This window comes from Brachionichthys hirsutus, chromosome 2 (genome assembly GCF_040956055.1).
Source record: "Brachionichthys hirsutus isolate HB-005 chromosome 2, CSIRO-AGI_Bhir_v1, whole genome shotgun sequence".
Classification (NCBI taxonomy): domain Eukaryota; kingdom Metazoa; phylum Chordata; class Actinopteri; order Lophiiformes; family Brachionichthyidae; genus Brachionichthys; species Brachionichthys hirsutus.
The window spans coordinates 8,217,074-8,238,470 of NC_090898.1; the positions used below are offsets into that span (position 1 = coordinate 8,217,074).

General features: G+C 44.1%; 1 protein-coding gene across 3 annotated transcripts; it reads right to left on the reverse strand.

Annotated features, from left to right (window-relative positions):
- Positions 1 to 17,728: 17,728 nt before the first annotated feature.
- Positions 17,729 to 19,597, reverse strand: her9 (hairy-related 9). Of its 3 annotated transcripts, none has more exons than XM_068745960.1 (4): positions 19,305 to 19,597; positions 19,071 to 19,166; positions 18,878 to 18,965; positions 17,729 to 18,781 (listed from the first exon to the last, which is right to left on the reverse strand). In XM_068745960.1, the coding sequence occupies exons 1-4, from the start codon at positions 19,410 to 19,412 to the stop codon at positions 18,210 to 18,212; spliced, it is 864 nt and encodes a 287-aa protein (XP_068602061.1). In that variant the 5' UTR covers positions 19,413 to 19,597; the 3' UTR covers positions 17,729 to 18,209. The 3 variants fall into 3 exon arrangements, with proteins under 3 accessions (XP_068602061.1, XP_068602052.1, XP_068602044.1); XM_068745951.1 differs by having other exon boundaries at positions 17,729 to 18,784; XM_068745943.1 differs by having other exon boundaries at positions 17,729 to 18,784; positions 18,878 to 19,166.
- Positions 19,598 to 21,397: the final 1,800 nt, after the last annotated feature.

Sequence of the window (21,397 nt, forward strand, 5' to 3'; positions counted from 1 at the left end):
GATAGCAGCATCAAGTGACATCCAGTGTGTGTGTGTGTGTGCGTGCGTGTGTGTGTGTGTGGCCAAAGTAATAGCAGTTTATGAGCTGATGTGCAGTGAGCCATGGGTTAAGGTTGGTGTTAAGGTGCCGTGTTCTTGTTGAATTAAGGCCTGAACTCTCTTATCAAGGGATTTAAGGGGATCGGCCAAGCATTCAGCATTCAGCATCCTTTACAGCTCATTTTCATTTAGCAGAGGAGTACAATAAAAGATCGCGTGCCGCCTGCATATAGATGTAAAACATATGGAAATGAAATGCACAGGTATAGAATAGGTGTGAACGACATGCAACCACAGCATTGGCTGTTTTATCAGTAAGATAATAACCACTTTAAATATAACCTCTTACTTAAACACATTTACTTCTCACCGAATGCCGGGCTGTTATTTCACAAAAGAAAAACCGTCCGTTTCTTCCTTTGTTTTTCCCCCCTCTGTGTAAACTTGCTCACTGTGACCTGGTGACATCATTACTCAAAAACATCATCCAGCGTGGTTCCTTATTGGTTCCTTAAGTTGCCATGTCACAAAATGGGCCCTCCATTAATCAAAAGCAGTGAGGCGCTAAGTAGGCAGCTCCTCGATGAGGAACTAGGAGGAGCACCCCCCCCCCCCCACACACACACACACATGCACACACACACACACCACCTCGGCTCTTATCTTCCGCTGCAAGGGGATTCATCACCCTGTCATTCATTTAAAAACAGATCCATGAGCCTGATTCTTGGTGGAGGCTGATGAGATGGTGATGAATGTGTGTGTGTGTGTGTGTGTGTGTGCGTGTGTGCGTGTGTGCGTGTGTGCGTGTCTGCAATACAGAGGGAGTGGCCCTGATGGTCGGGATAGGGCAGGGCCTTCTTGTTGCCGACACAAAGCCGTTGCTGTGCAATCAGCGCGGTGTAAAATCGCCGCTCAGTGGTCCTCACAAAGCCTCACAAAGACGGGGGGCTGGTGGCTGGGGCGGGAGTGTGGCGACACAGCTGTGAGCAGGGCCTACACGTCCCTCCTCAATATGGGCCCTCCTCATATCTGTCGCAATTTGGCCCCTGCTTCCGCCAGTCCCCAGGACAATGGAGGCCCTCAGCAGACCCCTTTGTTACAAACGTTTTCAGAGTTCCCTTTAAACCGCAATCTTTAAATATTTCATTAGGACTGCTTTGACCCACTGCCTTTCTTTCACTGCTATTTTGAAGAGCACAGCCAAAGCCCTCTTTACTCTTAATGCTTCAATAGTTGTTGCAGTAAAAGCCTGAACAAAATTAATTATTTCTACCAAAACAGGTTTTTTTTTAATCAGCTGTTACTAAGAAATGACAAATGACAAAATAAAGGGCATTTTTTTGTGTGCCTTCTTCAGGAACACATTACAACCTCCCAGTTGTCGGGTACATCTTGTGATTGGTTGCATTATTTTGTTTATTTTAAAATTCCAAGCAGATTTGAACTCTGAGTCTTTTTATGCTCCGCTGCTATTGTTCTGCTATGATAGGACATTTTCTGTAGTGGAGGAATCTACTACGTCTTTAGACACAGATTTTAAAGTTGCACTCGTGTTTTCATCTGAAGAAACTGTTTATGTTTTCTGAGACGTTTTCTGTTTTCTGCTATGAAAAGGCAAAATCAGATTAATGGCAAACTGTGAAAACTTTAATCGTGAATTCTAAACAGCATTATGATTTGAATGATTGCAACTAAAAAGACCTGCATATGTGTATCCTACAAACAATGATGGGTCTATTGGACTATTGTGTACAAATGCTGTTATTTTATTACAATAGAAATAGTTAAATGAACATTTCACAACAAATGTCCAAGAAAAGGACTTTTAGCTATTAAATACTTTTTTTTACAGAACTCTTTATGATACAAGTAACTTCAAAAAGATGAATGAGTGCACTTTATAGAAACTCAAATATATTCATGATGTATGGTCACATTAGGAACACAGAATGCCATTCTTTGGTGGTAAATGATAATACAGTTTGGAGGGCCATGTTTAAAACAGGTGACCAAACATTCCCATCCAGACACAAAACACTTGTTAATATGTTTTCTGAAACTGCAGCACAACTTCTGTCACGATGCAAAAGAAGATCCGGTCTTCACGCTGAGCCTTGGGTTGGTGTGGATGGACTGAGTGACAAAGGAAATCTTTTGTTAAAAAAAGAAGAGAAATAGGGGGGTTAGCCAACACTTTTAGAGACCCTAATGAATAATTCAGTATTATCATTCAACTTGATACTCAATTATTATGTTTTTCTTCTTTCTTCACACGTGAGGGACCCCGGCAGATAGGGGGTATCACGCAGGGGCACGTAGGGGGGAAGTAGTGCTCACACCAGAACAAAACAAGAAGGCTGTGGTGCAGTCACTCCGCTGTCAGCTTGATAAATATAATGTGTCAGCAATTAAAAACTCATTGCCATTCTTTAACTCAGCCGAGCCCTTGTTAACCGCTGCCTGGCGGGGAGGCGGCCGGCGGAGCCACGGCCTCAGCTACGAGCGCCACCATAATAGAGGCCCCCGCTTTCCCATCCTTTTAGAACCACGGCCCTTCCCTTTGGCATGTAAATAAGACATTCATTCAGCAGCACTTTCCCGATGGAAAAAAATGACCATCAATGTCTTTGATTTTCATCTCTGCCCCCCTTGCAAGGAAAACAAAGAATTCTATAGTTTCAGTTTTTTATTCAAAAAAAAACCTTTTTGGGTCTTTCTTTGGGTCGCATTCTCATGTTAATCATGTTGACTCAACTTTGGGCAACGTGGCTATACAACGCATATGAACCCTAGCAGGAGTCCATTACAGAAATGCCATTTAGCAAGCTGTTTCTGTGAGAAAGTCAGCGTTTAAAGAGCTTTTTTTTTGTCCTAGATGGGTATAAGCGTCGCAGCACAGCAGCAGGGGTCCGTTGGAAACGTCAGCGAAACTAAAAGGCCTCTCACAACCTGATAAACGCTCAGCCGAAGTCAAAAGTTTTGAAACTGCTGAAGAGCAGGATTTTAAAAACAACGTCTGACTCCCGTGAAACACGAAGGCTGCGGCACTTAGCGACGCTCGCCTCTGGCGCCTGATAAGTGAACGCCATCAACGCCTCCAAACTTCATGTCTAGCCTCGCTCACGCATTAAAGGAAAGCCCGCTTTGCAATGACTCATTTCCACTTGTTTCATCTGAATGCACGTGATTACATTAATATAACCAACAACGCGTACGCCACTGATCCTGACAGCTGCGGCAGAAGAGAGAATCTTATCGGGTGAATTCTGAGGATTGAAGAACCCGTTTGGTTTTCTTTCCTGGTGTCAACGATCGCTGGGTGAGTCTGATTCCGGTTTCCCACACACCTTTTGGGTGAAGCACCAACCTCAGCAGTGGGAAAGCATCCAGGTTTGAAAACGTGCTGAATTGTAGGAATTCAGAGGTCTCGGTACTTATTATTCCAAATCTCTCGGTGTCCCTCATCGAACCCTTTTCAAAAGCACTGTTGGAATGGAAAATGTCGCATTCAATACTAAATGGGAGAGGATATATATATTAAAATTATATATATAATATGAACATTTCAATGGGGTCAAGTCTCCCTCTCGGCCCAACACAACTCACCATGCACGATCCTCCTCCTCCTCCTCCTCTTCCTCCTCCTTCCCTCTGCCAACTCATTATCCCTGTCACATGGGACCAGGGCATGCTTGGCACAGCCTTGTGGACTTAATTGAATTAGACATACCCGCTTGTTTAGGCAGAAGAAAAGGGAGACATCCGCTAACACTTGTCGGAGGATCTGAGAGACGGAGATTCTCAGGGACGGAAGTTCTGGTGTGAATCGGAGGACCTTCATTCTCCCGTTGTGGCCCATAATTCAGTGCCAAGCCCAGAGTGGGACTCATGCTGTGTCACTTCATTTAATTCAAAAGGAGTGGCAAAATCATAGCATCTAACAAATTCTGAAAACTGCTGGGAAAACATATAGGTTATTTGTTTATTTATTTAAAATGGTAAATACATAGATATTGCTCCAAAACTGGTTGTGTTAGAGTTTTCTTTGTTCTAATCAGAATTGTTTCGTCTCATTCAGGATTATTGAGTGAATTCAGATCAACAGGAATGACAGACATTACCCAACATCGGGTTCGGCCTCAGGGTCTGAATGTTCACTTTTTAATTTGGAAAAAAAACATCATGAATAAAAGCCTACAGCACATTTTTTTGTTTTTCAATTTTGGAGTTGACTATAAAGTCAAGAGTCGGTCACTTTTTCATTAGAGATTTATTTTCCCTTCTTTCTTATTTTATGTTTTTTTTTACTTTAAAATGGTCAGGAACCTCTTCTAATGTGATTGCCCTTTTCCATTTATCCAGACAGGGCCTAAATGAAGGGTTCTACAAGGGGATGCCGAGGCGCTGTCACTACATAACGTCACCTCCCGAACCCCCGGGGTCAAGGCAGGGTTGACACCATAACCCGCCGCCCTGATCCTCCTTCAGCAGCTTTAGAGATGCGGCCGGCCGGCAGTAATTCGACCCGCACTTTATTCATTTGGAGATCAGTCAAAGCTGAAAAGATAAGCTCTGAATAATTGGAGCCCGCAGACCACGGAGAATCTTTGGGTCTTTAACTTTTCCTCCATCTCTCTATATAGCCTCTTATAACAGATGGACAGCCCTCGTTAGATTCAGGCGGCCAGATGGGCGAGAGCAGCCGGCTGATCGGCAGCGCTTTAGTGACACTGGCTGTAGGGACCTGTCACTCACTTTTTTTTTGGGGGGGGGGGGGTTAATGAATCCTCCACAGCCACCAGTGGACAAGACAGAACACTGTGGACACCAGGCGGCAAGACAGTCCTCTATCCTGCCTCCTTTTTTAGCCTCTCTCTTGGGCTTTCTCGTGGCTGCATGTGATTTTCTTGTGATGTGATGCTAATCCTACCTGATTGGTGGCCTCAACTTTGAAAGAAGCATATCTCAAAACCAAATATGACGATAAGCATCTTCAATTATCAGTAAACATGGAAATCATCTCTTAAACACGGTGGCCCTGGAATACGACGGTACGACCAACCGTTGAGCTGACTCATTCGAAGAGCAGCCAAATCTCTGTGGGAGGTGGGACACTGGAGGAAAAAAAAATAACACATGAAAATTAGTTGGGTTGCCACTGTGGCTGCAGCAGTTAATCACCCCTCTGTCAAATCAGCATTCCCCATTCCCTGCATGCAAGACAGCACAGCAGATAGACACAGCATCGTTAGCCGCATGAGCAACAAAGAGCTAACAGTGGGGAGTTGCAGCTATACTGGTAATATCAGGTCTTGGGTCAGCCTGGACCAGAGCCAGTGGAAGCACATGCTGCGCTCTGCTTGCCCTCTGTTGTCATAACAGAGCAGTTTTACTGCACGAAGCCGGAGGAGAGACAAGATGAGTTGCAGCCTCCCGAGGACAGACAGAACAAGAGGACCAAAGAGTCTCTCCTCGCCAACCCGATCAGCAGACTGGCTCCTCATTTATTCCCGTTCACGTGTTCCGACATGCGGACGCATCAGGAGTAGCAGCAATAAGTACTTGTACTTGTACTGTTCCTTCAGCAACATTATTAACTACAGATTACACCTATTTAAGTTTTATAAATGCGTCAATCCATCATTTGTCAATAATTGCGATAACATGGTATGGGGTCAGAAATAAGTTATAAATCAATGTCATCCCATGCCTTTTATTTCTTTGTAAAAACTGCAGCTCCTTAATTTATTTTCCTGTAAGAGTGATTGCAAGAAAGGTTCCCATTACTACGCATAATTATGGCTGGCTAGTAATAAGAATGATCCGGCCCTTTATTTGTTCTTGGCATACGACTTACGGCTGTACTCAGTAATAATTACGGCATGCAGGAATCTCCTCCGTCTAATGATTGGCATTATGATAATAAAATATAATTGAAGTACGTGAATATGTGCTGAAAGTTGAGCAGCAATCAGTAACAGCATGCATTCTGGGGAATTATCCTGCAGTTGTTCACCCCTTCACTGGTCTGTATTTCAACAGAGGTCCGGCATTGTGAAACACAATAATCACAACGAGTAAAATAACATCAGACAGGGCATGTGACCCCAAATGTGAATGGAACGCATGACAGGCTCCAGTCAAGTTGACCAAAATGTTTTTATCTGCCCAATCACGAGGGAGTGTGGCGTCCTGTTGTTGTGAGACGGTGTCACCCAATGGCTCCTGGTTTTCTTCTTGGTTTTTTATTTTCTGTGCTACGTAGCATTTTTTTTTAAAAAGAGAAACAAAATGATATATTCTCACATGAGGAGTCTGCTCACACCATGTTGTTCACAGGATCTGAAGCAGAAAGCTTTCAGCACTGAGCCAGAAACACTTGTTTATCTCTCGTCAATGGATTATTTGGCTTTTGACACTTTTTTTTTTTAAAGACGTATTCATAAGAATAGATCATGATTTAATCCTTATTCATCAATGAAGAATACGTAATAATGCACATTTATAGCAAAAGAAAAAAAAGAGTGGGATTATTCTAAATTGCTAAATTACAAGAATCACAGAGACTAAAATAAATACTGCAATATAATTTGCGATATAACAATTAGTTAAACTTCTTAAACTGTCAGATAAAAAAAAAAAAAGAAAAATGTACTCTTCGGCACCGCTATCATTTTGACACGTTTTTTAGTGTCCTTTATCTCCTTTAACATCTGACTTTGAGTGAGTAATTAAGACAGTCTGCAGACATCTGAAGTGGTCCAACATTATAAATCAATGACGCTTTGTAATTCTCTTCATTCAAACAAAGGGTGAACAAATAAATACTCATTATGATGACACGTGAATGGGCAAACAAACTGTTTAATTTGTGTCTGCTGTGTGAAGGAGGCTATCCGTCCGTGGGCCCGGGGGTAGCCCAAATTTACATCTGATTGGAGTTTAATGTCCCGTGGCCACTTTTACTGCACAATCACTATGGCGACCAAGCTTTTCTCAAGATTTTCAACAGGCCAAAATGTCCCTTTTTGTCCATTTGAAATGTGTCATGCAAGCCAATTGGGGCTGGGGCTTGTATGTATCAATTTGTTTCTGCTGCAGAGCCCACACTAGCTTTGCAATGAATATATGGGCCATTGAATCCCGATTCACAAAGGCCACAGCTGATGCTGTTGCCACAGAGACACGCCCACACAAAGGGCAGGAATGATGACATATGGTCCAAACCTGCCCAGCCCGTGGACCCCCCAATAGGCGGACTGCATTGATGGACAACAACACCACGTTAGCCATTTATCTGTGCCCACTCATTTCATGGTAAAATAAACTTTTTATAAAGTTTCCACAGCCCATGCACAAGAAGTAAACGGCTGGGGAAAAAGCCACCGTGTAAAGTGGGGGCAATTCATCATTAAGTGATTAACAAAGGCGCCTTTACCACCTGCTTCTACATTAATACGCACATTAAAAGGGTCTCTTTTTGTTTAAGGTGAAAGAGAAGAAATGGAGGCAAAAAGCATTGACTGAAACACATAATGGAATGAAGCATATGTCAGTGCTTCAAACATCTATGGGCCCAAAATGCTTCATTTGGATGCAACGTTTTGTTTTTGTTGCTGCTGGACTCATTTGCAATTTTTCCTTTGTCAGGAATTTGTTATTGAATTCCGGTTTTTAATTTTATATGATCAAATAATAGCATATATTGGTATTTTTCTTAATTAATTTTTTTTAAAGTATTTTTCCTCATTTTTTGAAATGACTTTTAATCAATGTAATGTAGTTATAGTGTAAAGTGCCTTTCTTAAACATTTAAGACATATGTGTCAGGTTTCAATAAGAAATGTAGTTTAAAAAAATAAATGTAACATGTGTTTCTGGGTTCCTTGCAGAGATGTTAACTACGATCTGATTTAGGACTGATGGTTCTAAAGTAAAAGATAAAGATGAATGCTAGTTGTTCTGAGGAAAGCCCTTATGTATTAATTTAGCTGAAAAGCTAAAGCAGATCTATTCCATTAGGAAAGATAAGAAGTGTGTGAACAAGACATTTAAGAGTTGACCTGTTTCATTGCTCACCACTGAAATATGCAGTGATGTCATTGAAGGCTTTGTGTGGTGGGAGGGCTGTATGGGATCATCCAATCCCATTAGGCAGTGCAGATGGTGACAATTTTTAACTAGCAGTATGAACCTGGGATTTCTCCTGTTTCTATCAAAAATGTAGTTTCAACTGTACGAAGTTGTAAAACAGTGAGGAACTCACCTGATGACGTTTTTATAATCAAATAAATAAAGGTTCGCTATTAACAGAACTAGATTCAATTCAGTTTTATTGTTAAAAAGTAGTGAGTACACGAATGAGTACAGTACAGTTTCAAATAACTATACAGTATAAATAATACAGGAAAAATAATGACAGTGACAAAAGTTTGACTTTTAGGTGACACGCTGCTTTATCCTCAAATTCAACTGCTGAAAGATCCAAGTTTTAACATTTTGATTATGAACCAGCATTAGCTTTCAGCCGCACACACACACACACACACACACACACACACACACCAATATACAAAAGGTAGGTCATGTCAGTGCTGCTTCATGTCAGTGAGGTTAGGGTTGTGAGTGATACCCGGAAGGAGAGCTCACTTGATTTTATTCAGAGGTGACAAGTCTTTCTAGATATGACCTGTCTATTCTTTTTTTATGTCACCCCAGCCATCCTCTTGACTGTCCCCTGCATGGACGCCTCCATTTACTCCTGTCAAAGGCAGAGACCTCGAGGAGAGCATTACCCAAGAGGTCAGAGACCCCCAGGTGACCTGGTGAAGTCCCCTGGAAACACTTCACCAAACACACAGTGTCCAACCCAGACCTGTTTTTAACTGGCACTCTGCAGTCCAATCTGGAGCTGTCAACTCAGACAGGGTTGGCAAATACGCTGCAACATTTAAAATGACATTCAAGCTGAGCATCCATCTCAATCAACAGAGCCTGAAATGCATTACTTTTTCAACCTGGATTATTTCGCTTTCTAATCCTGATAATAATTATTTATGAAATACCTATGGATGTGATTCCACATGAAATGTAGCCCTGCTGCAACTGCTACTACTCCCAACACACACACACATCCTCTCTGTGATCATATGTGCAGATACGCAGCTTCCCACAGTTGTGCATGGGTATCCACACCCCACCCTTAGACCCCACACTGCAAAGCATTATGCAGAACTCCCTTGAATTCACACAGAGATCTAAAAATACCCAGGAGGGAGGAAATCCCCACATTCCGCAGCAATGGACCTGCACTACAAAGACATCCGAACAATGCGATTTCCCTGAATCGGAATCATCCCGGACAAGAAAGGAAGGCCGAGGCATCAGAGAGTTGTTTTTCTCAGATACACTGTTGTGTCTAGGAGTGGAAACCTCTGACCATGGAGGCCGACTCAATGCGACTGTCTTCATGTGAAAGAATGGGCGTAGGTAAACACAAGCAAAAATCTGCAATGGCAGAGAAGTATCCCAAAGATGACAAAGACGTGAAACTCAGCTGCAGAGTGTGGAGTCTGGCGGCTAAAAATAATCAAGCAGGTGGCCAATTTGTGAGTCAGCTTCCCGTAGGCTATTTTAGTTAAACAAAGGCCATGGACGCAAGGACAAATCAGAAGTTGAAGAAAAACGTCCAAATAAATCCCTCCTCTTAAGGAACATCCACGCGTTGTGATTCCGGGAAGCGTAGCCACATCCTGACGCTTGGCGGACTGTCTGTGACTAACTCCATCATCTGTGGGCGCAGCAGGCTTCAGAACACATTCCCAGGAACAGGGATCCCATTCTAGACAACAGAATGACTCGCAGGACTTTTATCTGCTGACAGCTCGATGGGCGCTGCCATTGTCACACCCAGAGGATGGAGTTAATATTACGAGCTATTAATCCACCGTTAGCCTCATGCAAGGCGACATTGACAGCTAGCAATGGAAGGATTTAGGCTTTAAAAGCATTATTGGGAACATCCCTTTTATTTTTTATAGAGTTTATATAATTTAAGACAATTGTTCTGTACGTATTAAACTTTCAACTTGTGCATCTGTGTGTCAAGTTGATTTGTTTCTCTGAAGAATTAGCCAACAATCACACTTTTGCCATAATTTCAACAACTAATGAAAGATGTGATTAACTAGGATGATATAATCAGTTGATTTGTATCGTCAGTATTGATCGTATACTCGTCCCACATGGAGTAGAGACTTTGGATTAAATGGCAATCAAATGAGGCAATACCTTCTGTTTGACTGACAGCTTAACAAAGGCAATGGGGCAGAGTGATTTGTCAATAGGTAAAAAAAAATCAACACAAAGAGCTATTGATTGGCAGGGGAGAGCGGGGCAGAGGACAAAGAGCGTGGCTGTGGGATCTTGCCGGAGTGATCAATACTTGAGTTCTGCTTGAGGGCTCGTCCCACTCAGTGTTTATACAGTCAGACACAGAGCAAAGATCAGCCATTGTACAGCCGCAGTGGCGCTGTCAGTCAACCCACAGTAACACTGCAGGAGGTGGCTGGCTGTCACACACACACACACACACACACACACACTCACTCAGATCAGACTGTTCATGTTATTTTTTTCAACGCACATCATTTCTTCAGTCACTTGGAGTATTTCTTTAAAATTGAAGTTCAGCAAGGAAATATTTGATTTCACAGCGTAATGAGATCCGTCTGGCTCCATGTCAAGATGTCTAAGAAACAATGCTGAAGCCACCAATGGAATTTTGTGTGTGACGCTTAACTCATTGAGTGCCAGCCATTTTCAACTCAGCTATATGCTGAGTCGAAAGTTTTCACGCATTTTTCCTGATTCTCCAAGCACCACAGAATATTCTTTACTGTGAAGATGCAAACGCGGAATCTACCAAATGACAGATTAAAGTATCTTCTTTCATCAGAAACAAAAAAATGTGTTGCTGCCGTTTTCTGTTCCGGAGTTATTGGCCGTTGGAGAGTGGAAGATTTCAATGTCAGGGTTGGCAGTGAATGTTTGGGTTTCAAAAAACATCTTTAGATGTAAATGGCACTCAAAGAATTACATTAAAAAAAATATTTAATATAAAAATTAATGTGAATAAATCTATTTACGAAATTATTTCTTTCTTTCTTTGAAAGAAGAAATTTGGTGCCGAGTAGAGAAATGCCTGACACGATGCCCAACATGATTTACAAAATAATGCCTTATGAGTTAAACATAACAACTTACTCACGAGTTAATTTTAATGGGATTGTTTAATGACATGACTACAGTAAAACCTGAGGGTCATTTTTGAGCAGTTGAATTTAAAGTAAGTGGTAGCCATGCAAATGGATAAAATACTCAACTCTATCATTTTATGTTCTAGAGGCATAAAATATCCATCTGATATACAGTAGATAGAGATATATTCCCACGCATAGGGATTAACTGTTTGTTTATTTGTTTGTTGGGGTTTGAAACTTTAACTTTCACTAACCATGAAAAGTAGAAGTTAATCGGCGTTAATGTGTATTTTTTATTTTTAACAGATTTTTGAATCAGTAAATGGTGCTTTTAATGTTAAAATTTAATCTCTTTTCCTGACCTCACCCTACATGACTGTTATATTCCATAAACATCGGTTAATAATCAACCGAGATATTGAGGAACACATTTGAAGCTCCATTGACTGCAATGTTAACCCCAGAATCCAGGATCTCTTCTGGATCATCACCACAATTTGATCATCTGTTCCGGTCAACATTCCCAACATTTCCTGAAAATTTCATCAAGATCATCACACTTTTTGAGTTATGTTGTTAACAGACAGACAAACAAACAAACGCCGGCGAAAACATAACCTCCTCGGCAGATGAGGACAGGCGTCCAAAGGATGAGGACAGGAGTCCAGTCCATCATGAAGTCCCAGCGACTGAATAACACGCTGGATAATGCCTCATGTGATCTTGGCCTGAGCTAATCTTATCACAGCTCCATGCATTCGTCATGAGGCCCAGTTCCTTCAGCTCTCAAGAGCAAAACATGGCTAGAAACAAGTGGTTCTGCTTGACGGGTGATCCATCCTGGAGCCATCACCACCAGCCGACAGACAGACACAAGGCAGCTGCAGACTTTACCTTCTCCCGGGTCCTTGTTAAGCACCTCGGAAAACGGCTTGTGAGAAAGCTGTAACGATAAGAGTCTGACGCCGCGTGACTAATATGTGCAAGGAAGTTTTGAAAGTCTTGATCGATTATGTGTTTTAAGATGCATTTTTGTTTTGGATGTAACGCATGCTTTCTCAGTAAGATTTTTCTTGGATTTTAACTTCTGCCTTGCTTTATTTATGCTTGCACAATCTAGATGGAGATCAGCCTGCTGCCAGCATCCAACTGTTGAGATGAAAACTAAATTCAGGCTGACCTGGCAGGAAGGAATTAATAAACTGAATTCTAGAATCATGAATTCTCAAGATCTTCCTCTCCAGAAAAGATGTTAGAGCCCCCGTCTGCATGGGCAGACATTTTCCTGGAGCACCGTGTCGCACGTGGGATTTGAATAAATGGAAATAATTGCTGCTTGAGCCGTGCTGTTGCCGTATCTTGTTTGAATTATGTTTGACTAATGTCTTTAGGGAGTTGTGCATTAGGAAACCATTCATTTAGTGTTAGTGCACGCGTGCACAGACGCACATTTCTGTGTGTGTATGTGTGTGTGTGTGTGTGTGTACCCAGCTGCATTCTCAGCTCTCTTCGCCCATTTGTTTGGAATGAGCCCGTCCACTTATTGACACTTGTCTCCCCTTCCTCTTGCATGACAATCCAGGCAATAAAACCACAAGTGCTGCACACCCTGTTCAACAGTAGAAAAACAAGAGCAAAGTGTTTGCCTTCCCAGGGCACGAACAGAGACAGAAAGGAGACAGAGAAGAAGACAGGGACTCGTCTCACAACTCCAACTCTCCCAACCACGTGTATTGCAATGACACAATGAGACACAAATACTCATTAGCCTCAATACATCAGCGTCTGCTTGATGTTTCGCATTAAATTTTGACCTTTGAAAAGGGTGACGGCACATTTTCAAATCTGTTTTAAGGATTTACGCCAGTGTCTCCAGACAGAGACATAAGCACAAAGGACAGCCCATATGAGGTGTGGGACCAGACACCAGGACATCCTGTTTTAGGGACAATGCCCCGTCTCTACAGTGCTAAGATGATAATGCTCTTGCAACAGCGTTAGGACCGGGGGTCTAAGCGCCGTGGGATATCTGGTCAGGAAATTACGTTTTTCAGCACCGCTCACAGTGGAATATATATTTTATATATGTGTGTGTGTGTGTGTGGATTTCATTTGTTAAACAAATAAATCTAAGATTTTTTTTGGTAAAATGTGAAAATGTGCAGAATGTAGCGTTTGCATTTTTGTCATGCAAAGAGAGAAAACAAAAAAAATCTCATTCAAATTCCATCTGTCTGTTATCATGTAAATTATCACAAATTCTGTCGTGGAACAAAACCTTCCACACGGGAATGCCAAAAATGCTTTGGAAAATTTGAGAGATATCAGAGGAAACAATAGGTGGACACTAAGAGTTATTTAATTTAATTAGCCTAAAACTAAATATTACATATATATATATCCGCATAACATGTGCACAAGCTGCTATGCGTCTTTAGTTGTCGGGAGCGCAGCAGGCAGCGGGTCCAAGAAAAAAAGTCAGCAGACAGACAGACGAGACAAGACGAGACGAGACAGAGACAGAGACAGAGACAGAAACAGAGACACCAGAGCAGGCAGGAGCAGAGAGAAATGCGTCCGTCCTCTCCAAAGACCGGAATATATACTGTAAGAAAATACATCTAAATTAAACTCCAGCCTAATAATATAACATAAATACAGAAATACACATGTAACACAAATACAGATCATCATAAGAAGATATTGACCCAGATAACCTTGCTGATCTAACAATAATAACAGAAATTTCTTTACCTTAACATTATACCGTGCTCAGGTTATGATGAACAATAAAACAATGCTGGACGTTTTACGATGAATGGACGACTTCCAAGACCCCACACTCCTTAAAACTGTTAAGGTGTTATTGTTACAGAAGCTACACGCTGTACTTTGAAGTCAGGTGGACGTGATTATATTTTTACAACATCAGGATATCTCAAATGGTTTAATTTTCACCTCTCAAAAATTATTAGGTCATTATTTAAGCATGTGCTTGTTAGAATAATGCTGTTCAGCTCTGAGACACATGCAGCTAAAATATAGCAACAGCTGCCAGCGCTGCAGAGGGGAGACAGAGACGACCCCTCAAAAGATAAATATACGTCAAAAGTGCTCCTTCAACCTGAGATCTGCAGCCCTGTCAAGTAAGACCCTTTACTTTCTCCTGCGGAGTCTGCACTGGTTGCTAAGGCTAGTAGCCAAAGGCCTTGCGCCCTGAAACCGGAGATGCTGATGAGAGGTCGAACCTTGCCCCTGAAATACGTCCTGCAGACAAGTGGCGAGGTTCAACGGCGCTCACATGGCACCACGACTGTGATATTTGATCAGCTTTGACGAATTCCATTGCATCTGCCCACCCTGGCTCCAACACCTCTCAACCAGACCCAGGGTTAAATGGTCACTGATAGAAGACTGGAGCTCATGGCTAACGGAGTGGGCAGTCAGAGGAGGAAGGGGCAGGAGGTGAACGTTAAATACTCCTGTACTTCTGTTTCCCTTCAATTACAAGCAAGCAAACAAATAAACAAATAAGCAACAAACACCTGCGCATAAATTATCACACTCGTCTGGGAATCTGAAATCTTGTCGACACCCCTCTCGGCCAATCTGTCTGCCTGCTCATCCTCTCCCTACCCCCCTCTCTGATTCTCCAGATAACAGGTGCAAGTAGGAGTGTCCATGGCACATGACAATTTACCACTAAATTTCACACACACAGACACACACACACACACACACACGCACACACACACACACACTAAGACGGAAACACTTCATGCACCTTCCCCAAAACCAGAACCTGTGGCCAACGCATGCAGAACATTTCCGCCCGTCCTTGTAGCAAATTGAGGAGCAAATATAGATTGTCCTCCACGTGAAAGTCAGGAGAGTGGGACAGTCCAACAACCACAGGCCATACTTCCTGATGGTCACGCTCAAAATAAAGGACCAGGCTCTGATTGATGTCTGCTTCTTGATATGAAATTACCATGCATAATGTATCTGATTCTGATTAAAAAGTAAGTTCACAGCGAGGCACACGCCGCTGGTAACCATGGTAACGGGTGAGGTGACTTTTTTAGCACACACTAAACCATTTTTGCCAATTTCCCCCAGAACAGTACCACCAAAAATAAACGTTGTCCACTCTGTTCTTCTTCTTCTTCTTCTTCGACTCATGCACGAGCCACAAGTAGACCGTGGGGCGTGCGGCGCTCAGACACGGGGACAGTGCACGCACATCTCGTGACCCCCCCCCCCTCCCCCAGTGTAACGTCACAACGGGGGAGAGTCCTGCCAGACATGTTTCAATACTTGATTACAGAACTACGCAAACTACGCAGGATTGACTGGATCGTTTAATTTAGCTGTTTTTGGGACGGTGATGACCCGAAACCACCAAAATATTAGTGTAGAAACATCGGAATCGTTATTTGTTTTTAAATATGTCCCCTTAAAGAGAGAGAGCTTCCTGAATTCACTTCAGTTGCAGGAATGCTGACTGAATTTGGAGGGAGAGTTGATTTCTAAGGGATGGCGGAACTTTAGTTCCTCCATTCAGTCACTAATGAGAACGACTCGTCCCAGGGGACGGGATGGCTCTATTCCCCAAGGGACATCCACTCCTCTATGGGAATCCTTTTCATGCAGATATATATAGAGAAACACGGATTTAAAACGATGACTATTAACCGCGGGCTGCTTCTCGTTGCACATTCAGAGAATAGAGCAGCAGGGGGATTCACCCACCCAGACATCTGGGAGGAACACGAGACTTCTCTGAGGCGCAGCAACATGATATAAAAATAGGATGGACTGCAGTTAACTTCTCTGGATCCGAGTCAACCCCTGATCCCTCGCGTTTACACCGGAACAAGGCTCGCTCCTTGGCGGCCACGCGTGCGTGCGCGTTTTCTCCTCCTCCTCCTCACCTCCGCAGAGCGGCTGCACAGACCCTGCCTGCCAGCGGGGATTTACTGACTGGCGCGGTGCCCGACCACAGGCAGACTGGAGCGCTCGGTTCTCACGACCTCAGCTCCACAAAGGCATCGCTGAACTATTAACTCAGACACGAAGGCCGTGGAGGCGACCGCAGAACCCACACACGCAGCCAGCTGGTGTTTCAGAATGTCTCCCCCCGAAGAAGAAGGCTGTTCCCGGGGTTCCGGTGTGCCGTTTACTGACAGTGTCATCCGGAGGGCACCGGCGCGCACATCGGAGGGAAAGTGAGAATGTGACGAACGGACAGCTGTTAAAGGGAGATGAATAACAGCGTTAACGCGCAGACAGGAAAATCATTTGATCCAATCAAATCTAAACCCACATTGGTTATTTTTTAAGACACTCCTGACCATGTTTCAGTTCCTTCCCAAAGTTCCTCATCCCCAGATAAGTGTTTTTATAACTTTACTTTCTACGTGTTGCGTCTAACACATTCAGAGAGACTCCAACCAAACGAACATCTTACGCTATAGAATGTAGAATAGTTCACTATTGGCTCTTCATGCGTTGTATTTGCATTTACGCACGAGTTGCGCACACAACGTGTTTTGATCACAAGAAAGCCCTTGGAGTATTTCGTTTGTGCTCGCGATGATCAAATCTATAAGAAAGTCAAGAAAACCGCCCGGCCTGTGCCAAGCCATGCGCGCGCACCGACGGCGCGTCAGTGGAGTATTAAATGTTGAGGGGGGGGGGGGGGGGTTAACCGACTGTAACTTAATCCCGAAAGAGGGGCCTGCATGCTGACTTGCAAGTGCCTGACGCACGGCCAGCGCCGTCGACACGGAAAAACCATCCCTGAGTTCCGGACCCCGTCACTGGAGGAGGATACATTTACGCACAGGAATGAGCAGAATAGTGCATGAAGTTATATCAAAGAAAGACTGTGTGTATTCTTTAACGACCAAATTATAGTGAACATTTTGAAAGAGTGATTTGGGTGTCATAAACTTTAATGTTCTATAGGTTTACCCCCCCCCCCCCCCTCCCATTTCAGGTTTCCGTCAAACAAAGACTAACGGAGTCCCCTGGTTTGCTCCTTTATGGAGGTGTAGGCCCACTGGGAGTGGAATCGAACAATTGATCCACAAAAGGATGTGAGGATCTTTCCATATTCTTCTTTCACTGAGGCAATCTGTTAGTGGCATTAACCCCTGAGTGCATTTCCCAGGCTCATGAATGGGGTTTAGACTTCTTACTGCTCCCGCTGCATACGGGATGAGACCCCCTTTCAGAACCTTTAATTACCTTTATAGCAAGAGACGCCCCCCTATTGTCCCTGGAGCGTTCCCCAGTCAGATGTAAAGAGATCCCGCTAAACTGGTGACAAGGTGCTCACTTAAGGAATTCATACTGGATTATAATTGCACTTTAATGTTGGTCTGTTTGTCAAATTGAAAAGGCCGTTTCCTAATGTGTTTTCTATTTTTTAATGTATATGCACAGTACTACACATGACAAATTATATTCTGCATGTATAAAAACCACAAGTACACATGCTGCAGAGAAGAAGCTTGATTTCTGAAATCTTGTTTATTCGACCCATCGGCTATTTTTTTCTTCTTCTTTTCGGCGCAAACAACAAAGAATATAAAACACAGCTTTGGTATAAAGAATCAATAACAGCTCTGTACAAAACTAAACCTTTTCATTAAAAGTACTTCATAACACAACAGTCCTATAAATGTTCCATCGTATAGCTTCTATATATCGCCTCTCCAAATGTTGGAATCAGTAAATATAAAAACTTTTAAGGCAGCTCATGTTCCATAAAACGAAACAATAACAACCACTGGGGGGTATAAAGTTTTCGGTTGACGTCCCGCATGCGGACACGCTCCAGCCCGCAAAACAGGCGCGTGCGCAGTTGGATACAAGTCAAAACTGTCCCTTGTCCTTTCGCTACCAAGGCCGCCACACTGGCTCGCTGCTCTCCGAGCTGGCGTTGACCCCCACCGGGCTGACCGCCTGGGACCCCGCGGAGAAGGACGTCATGCCGTGGACGGGAGACGCTGCAGACGGCGCCGAGCTGCCGTGCACGGGACTGGCATTGAGCGCAGCGGGCACCCCCGCGTTTGCGTAAAGCGGGATGACCGGAGCGGTGGCGGAGGCAAAGGCCGGGTTAGGGATCAAAAAGGCGAACTGTCCGTCGCTGGCGGGCACCAGCTGGAATCCACCGAAGACCTTCGGGGACGCGGCCTCGGGACCGAGTTTAGCAGCGCCGCTGATTGGAAGCGTGGACGGAAGCTGGACGTGAAGCGGCGGCGCCTGCAGGTGCGCCTGCTGGGAAGCGGCCTGCTGTGGATAATTCATGGGCATCATCTGTCCCACGCAGCCGGAGAGGTGGCTGAGGAGCCGGGATCGCACCTCCGCGTTCACGCCCTCCGAGGTGGACAGGAAGCGCGTCACCTCGTTCACGCACTCGTTGAATCCGGCTCTGTATTTGCTCAGGACGGTCGCGTCAGCGGAAAGAGCTGCTGGGAGACACAGGTAGTAAATATTAGTCAGCCATTTTAGTCTTAAACCTCTAAAGGTCTATTTAAACAACAACAACAACAACAACAACTTACCGCTCATCTGCACGCGCTGCAGGTTCCTCAAGTGTTTCACTGTCATTTCAAGGATGTCTGCTTTCTCCAGCTTTGAGTGTCTGGAGCTCTGTGAGACATTAAATATATATATATATATTAAAAAATGAGTCTCCAGTCCACGTTTGAAACGACCCCCCCCCCCCCACACACACACACACACACACACACTTACATCCTTTTTCAGTGCATCCAGGATCAGAGTCTTGAGCTGGCCCAGGCTTTCGTTTATTCTTGCTCTCCTGCGTTTCTCCATGATCGGCTTGGATGACTGCAAAGTATGAATTATTCGGCATAAATAAATAAACACACACTTTAAATCGCATTCCGCCAAGTCTGCTCTCTTTTGACAAACTCTTTTCTAAACTCTACATTTGTAAGCGACAATAAAATAGAATAAAATACGTACTTTTCTATGCTCGCTGGCATTTTTCGGTTTGTCCGGTGTGTGCGTCCCGTTCGCAGGGGCACCGGCAATAGGCGATGCCGTTTGCTTTTCCATCGTGTCCGCTGGCATTGTTGACCAGAAAGCAGGCCCAACCTGAAAAGGTAAATCCTCTGGGGACGCTTCAAGGGAGAAGATCAAAGCCTTCGGGATGAGCCGAACGTAAACAAGTCGCCGCTCCGTCCGATCCGTTTGCGTTACGCGCTCACCGAACTGTCATGTGAGCAACGAGGCGCGCGCACGCTGCACCGGCGACTATAGACACTGCGCTTCTGCACGCCGACGCACGCCTCGGCGCTACTTATAGCCCGCTCGCGTGCGCCCGGTTCGTGTGAATCCCTCTCTGCATTCTTTCCCACACTCGCCTCAGCCAATAGCAGCGAGGACTCACCCATCGGGCGCGGGGCAGAGCGCCGATTGGACACCCCCCCACCCCCCCGCGGGCCGCCAGTCACGCGCTGCTCAATCAGCCCTGCGGGGACAAACGACAAAGTGGAGCGGAGCCGCGGCGGTCGGGTTCGGAGCGCGCTGTGAAGCGATAAGGGGTGTTTGCCTCCAACTTTGCTCCTTGCGCGTCAAAATTGTTTACTGCTTGATGTTTGTGCACGAAAAGAAAGATCCCGTGTGCGCATGGGCGTTTACGTCGCAGCCCAAAGCCTACTTTTACGCTCAATAAATCTGGAGTGAACGTGGGTGTTGCTTCCACGCAAGTTATTCATGCGTAAAGGAATGTTGTTTATTCTTAATCTGGCGTGGTTCATGTGAAACGTGACAGTGAATGCGCACGTTAGAGTTGAAGGTCCCGACTAACGACATAAAAAAAAAAAAACATTCTGTGATTTACGCGGAAACGCGCACGTTCTGCCTATTTTTAAAAGTCCGTGGAGACGCCGTCTGCAGCGGCACGCGAGGCGGTTTGCAGTGGCGCGTACCGAGCCAATGGCGTGCGGTCACTTTACGCAAATACAGCAGGGCGCACTCTGATTGGCTGTGTGGACGGCTCCGTGTCAATCATCCTGGCGCGGGAGCGGGTCAAAGCGGAGAGAGGAGGAGGAAGAGGAGGAGGAGGAGGTGAGCGGGGGGCCCGCATCTGTCCGCGTGCCGCTCCCGCAAAGTCCTCTCCGGTCGACGCGGGAGCACGTGCCAAAACGAGCAGATTATTGCGAGGAGACCGTGCGTCATATTAAAAACAAAACCAGAAAACATTGAATTCTGAGCAGAATAGAATAGAATAGAATGAATAGAACAAATCACTTACTTTTTATTGAGCACTGGGTTTATTGTTGGTATCAATGATACTTTTGTGATGTTCATTTTATGAATTAATAACAAAAAACCTCGTATCTGATAGATGTATAACCATCAAAACAAAAGCCAAAGATACTTCCTGTAAAATCTTTCCCATCCCTTCAGCAAATTTATGTTGGATAAAAGGTGTGAAGGAGAGGAGCGCCATCCAGCGGCAGAAATGTACAAGTAAATGGGCAGCAATTATTCTCTTTTTACTTATTCGTATCACTTTATATCCTCACAGTTTCTATGTGTTTTTCTTATTTTTGCATAAAACAAAGCAAAAGGACCAAAGACAAAAAGGGAAGAAGAAGAAAATGAAACTTTTTGCACTCGTTGCTCTGAGTCGACCACAAGGTGGCACATCTCCGCCCTCACCAACTAAATCAGACGCAAATCAAACACATCTTCAGAATCAAACAATAAGATGACTGTGACTAAATAAAAACAGGCATTACATTTACATGGAAGCCATATCTAATTTAGATTTGGTCTGCTTTTGATTATTTTACATCTTGACCTCCAAAAAGTAACAAAACTAAATAGCATGCAGGATTATGTGAATGTGTCTGTGGTTTGGAGTAAATGGGCTATAAAAATGCAACTATTAAATTAATGCGTAAATGTAAAGGTCTGTTGATGCTAGTTATGCTTATAGAAGCACAATTTGACAGTTGCCAGTCAGCCTTGATACAACTGTGACACAAATGGAATCTTTATGCGAGTGAGCGGCAGGCTTACGGTTAAATCGGTCGGTGTTCTGCGAC

Coding starts and splice junctions, on each gene's coding strand:
- her9 (XM_068745943.1), bottom strand. CDS start 19,412: ATGCCAGCGGACACGATGGAAAAGCAAACGGCATCGCCTATTGCCGGT. Junction 19,167..19,304: donor ATGCCAGCGAGCATAGAAAA/GTACGTATTTTA, acceptor CATACTTTGCAG/TCATCCAAGCCGATCATGGA. Junction 18,785..18,877: donor GCAGCGCGTGCAGATGAGCG/GTAAGTTGTTGT, acceptor TGTGTCTCCCAG/CAGCTCTTTCCGCTGACGCG.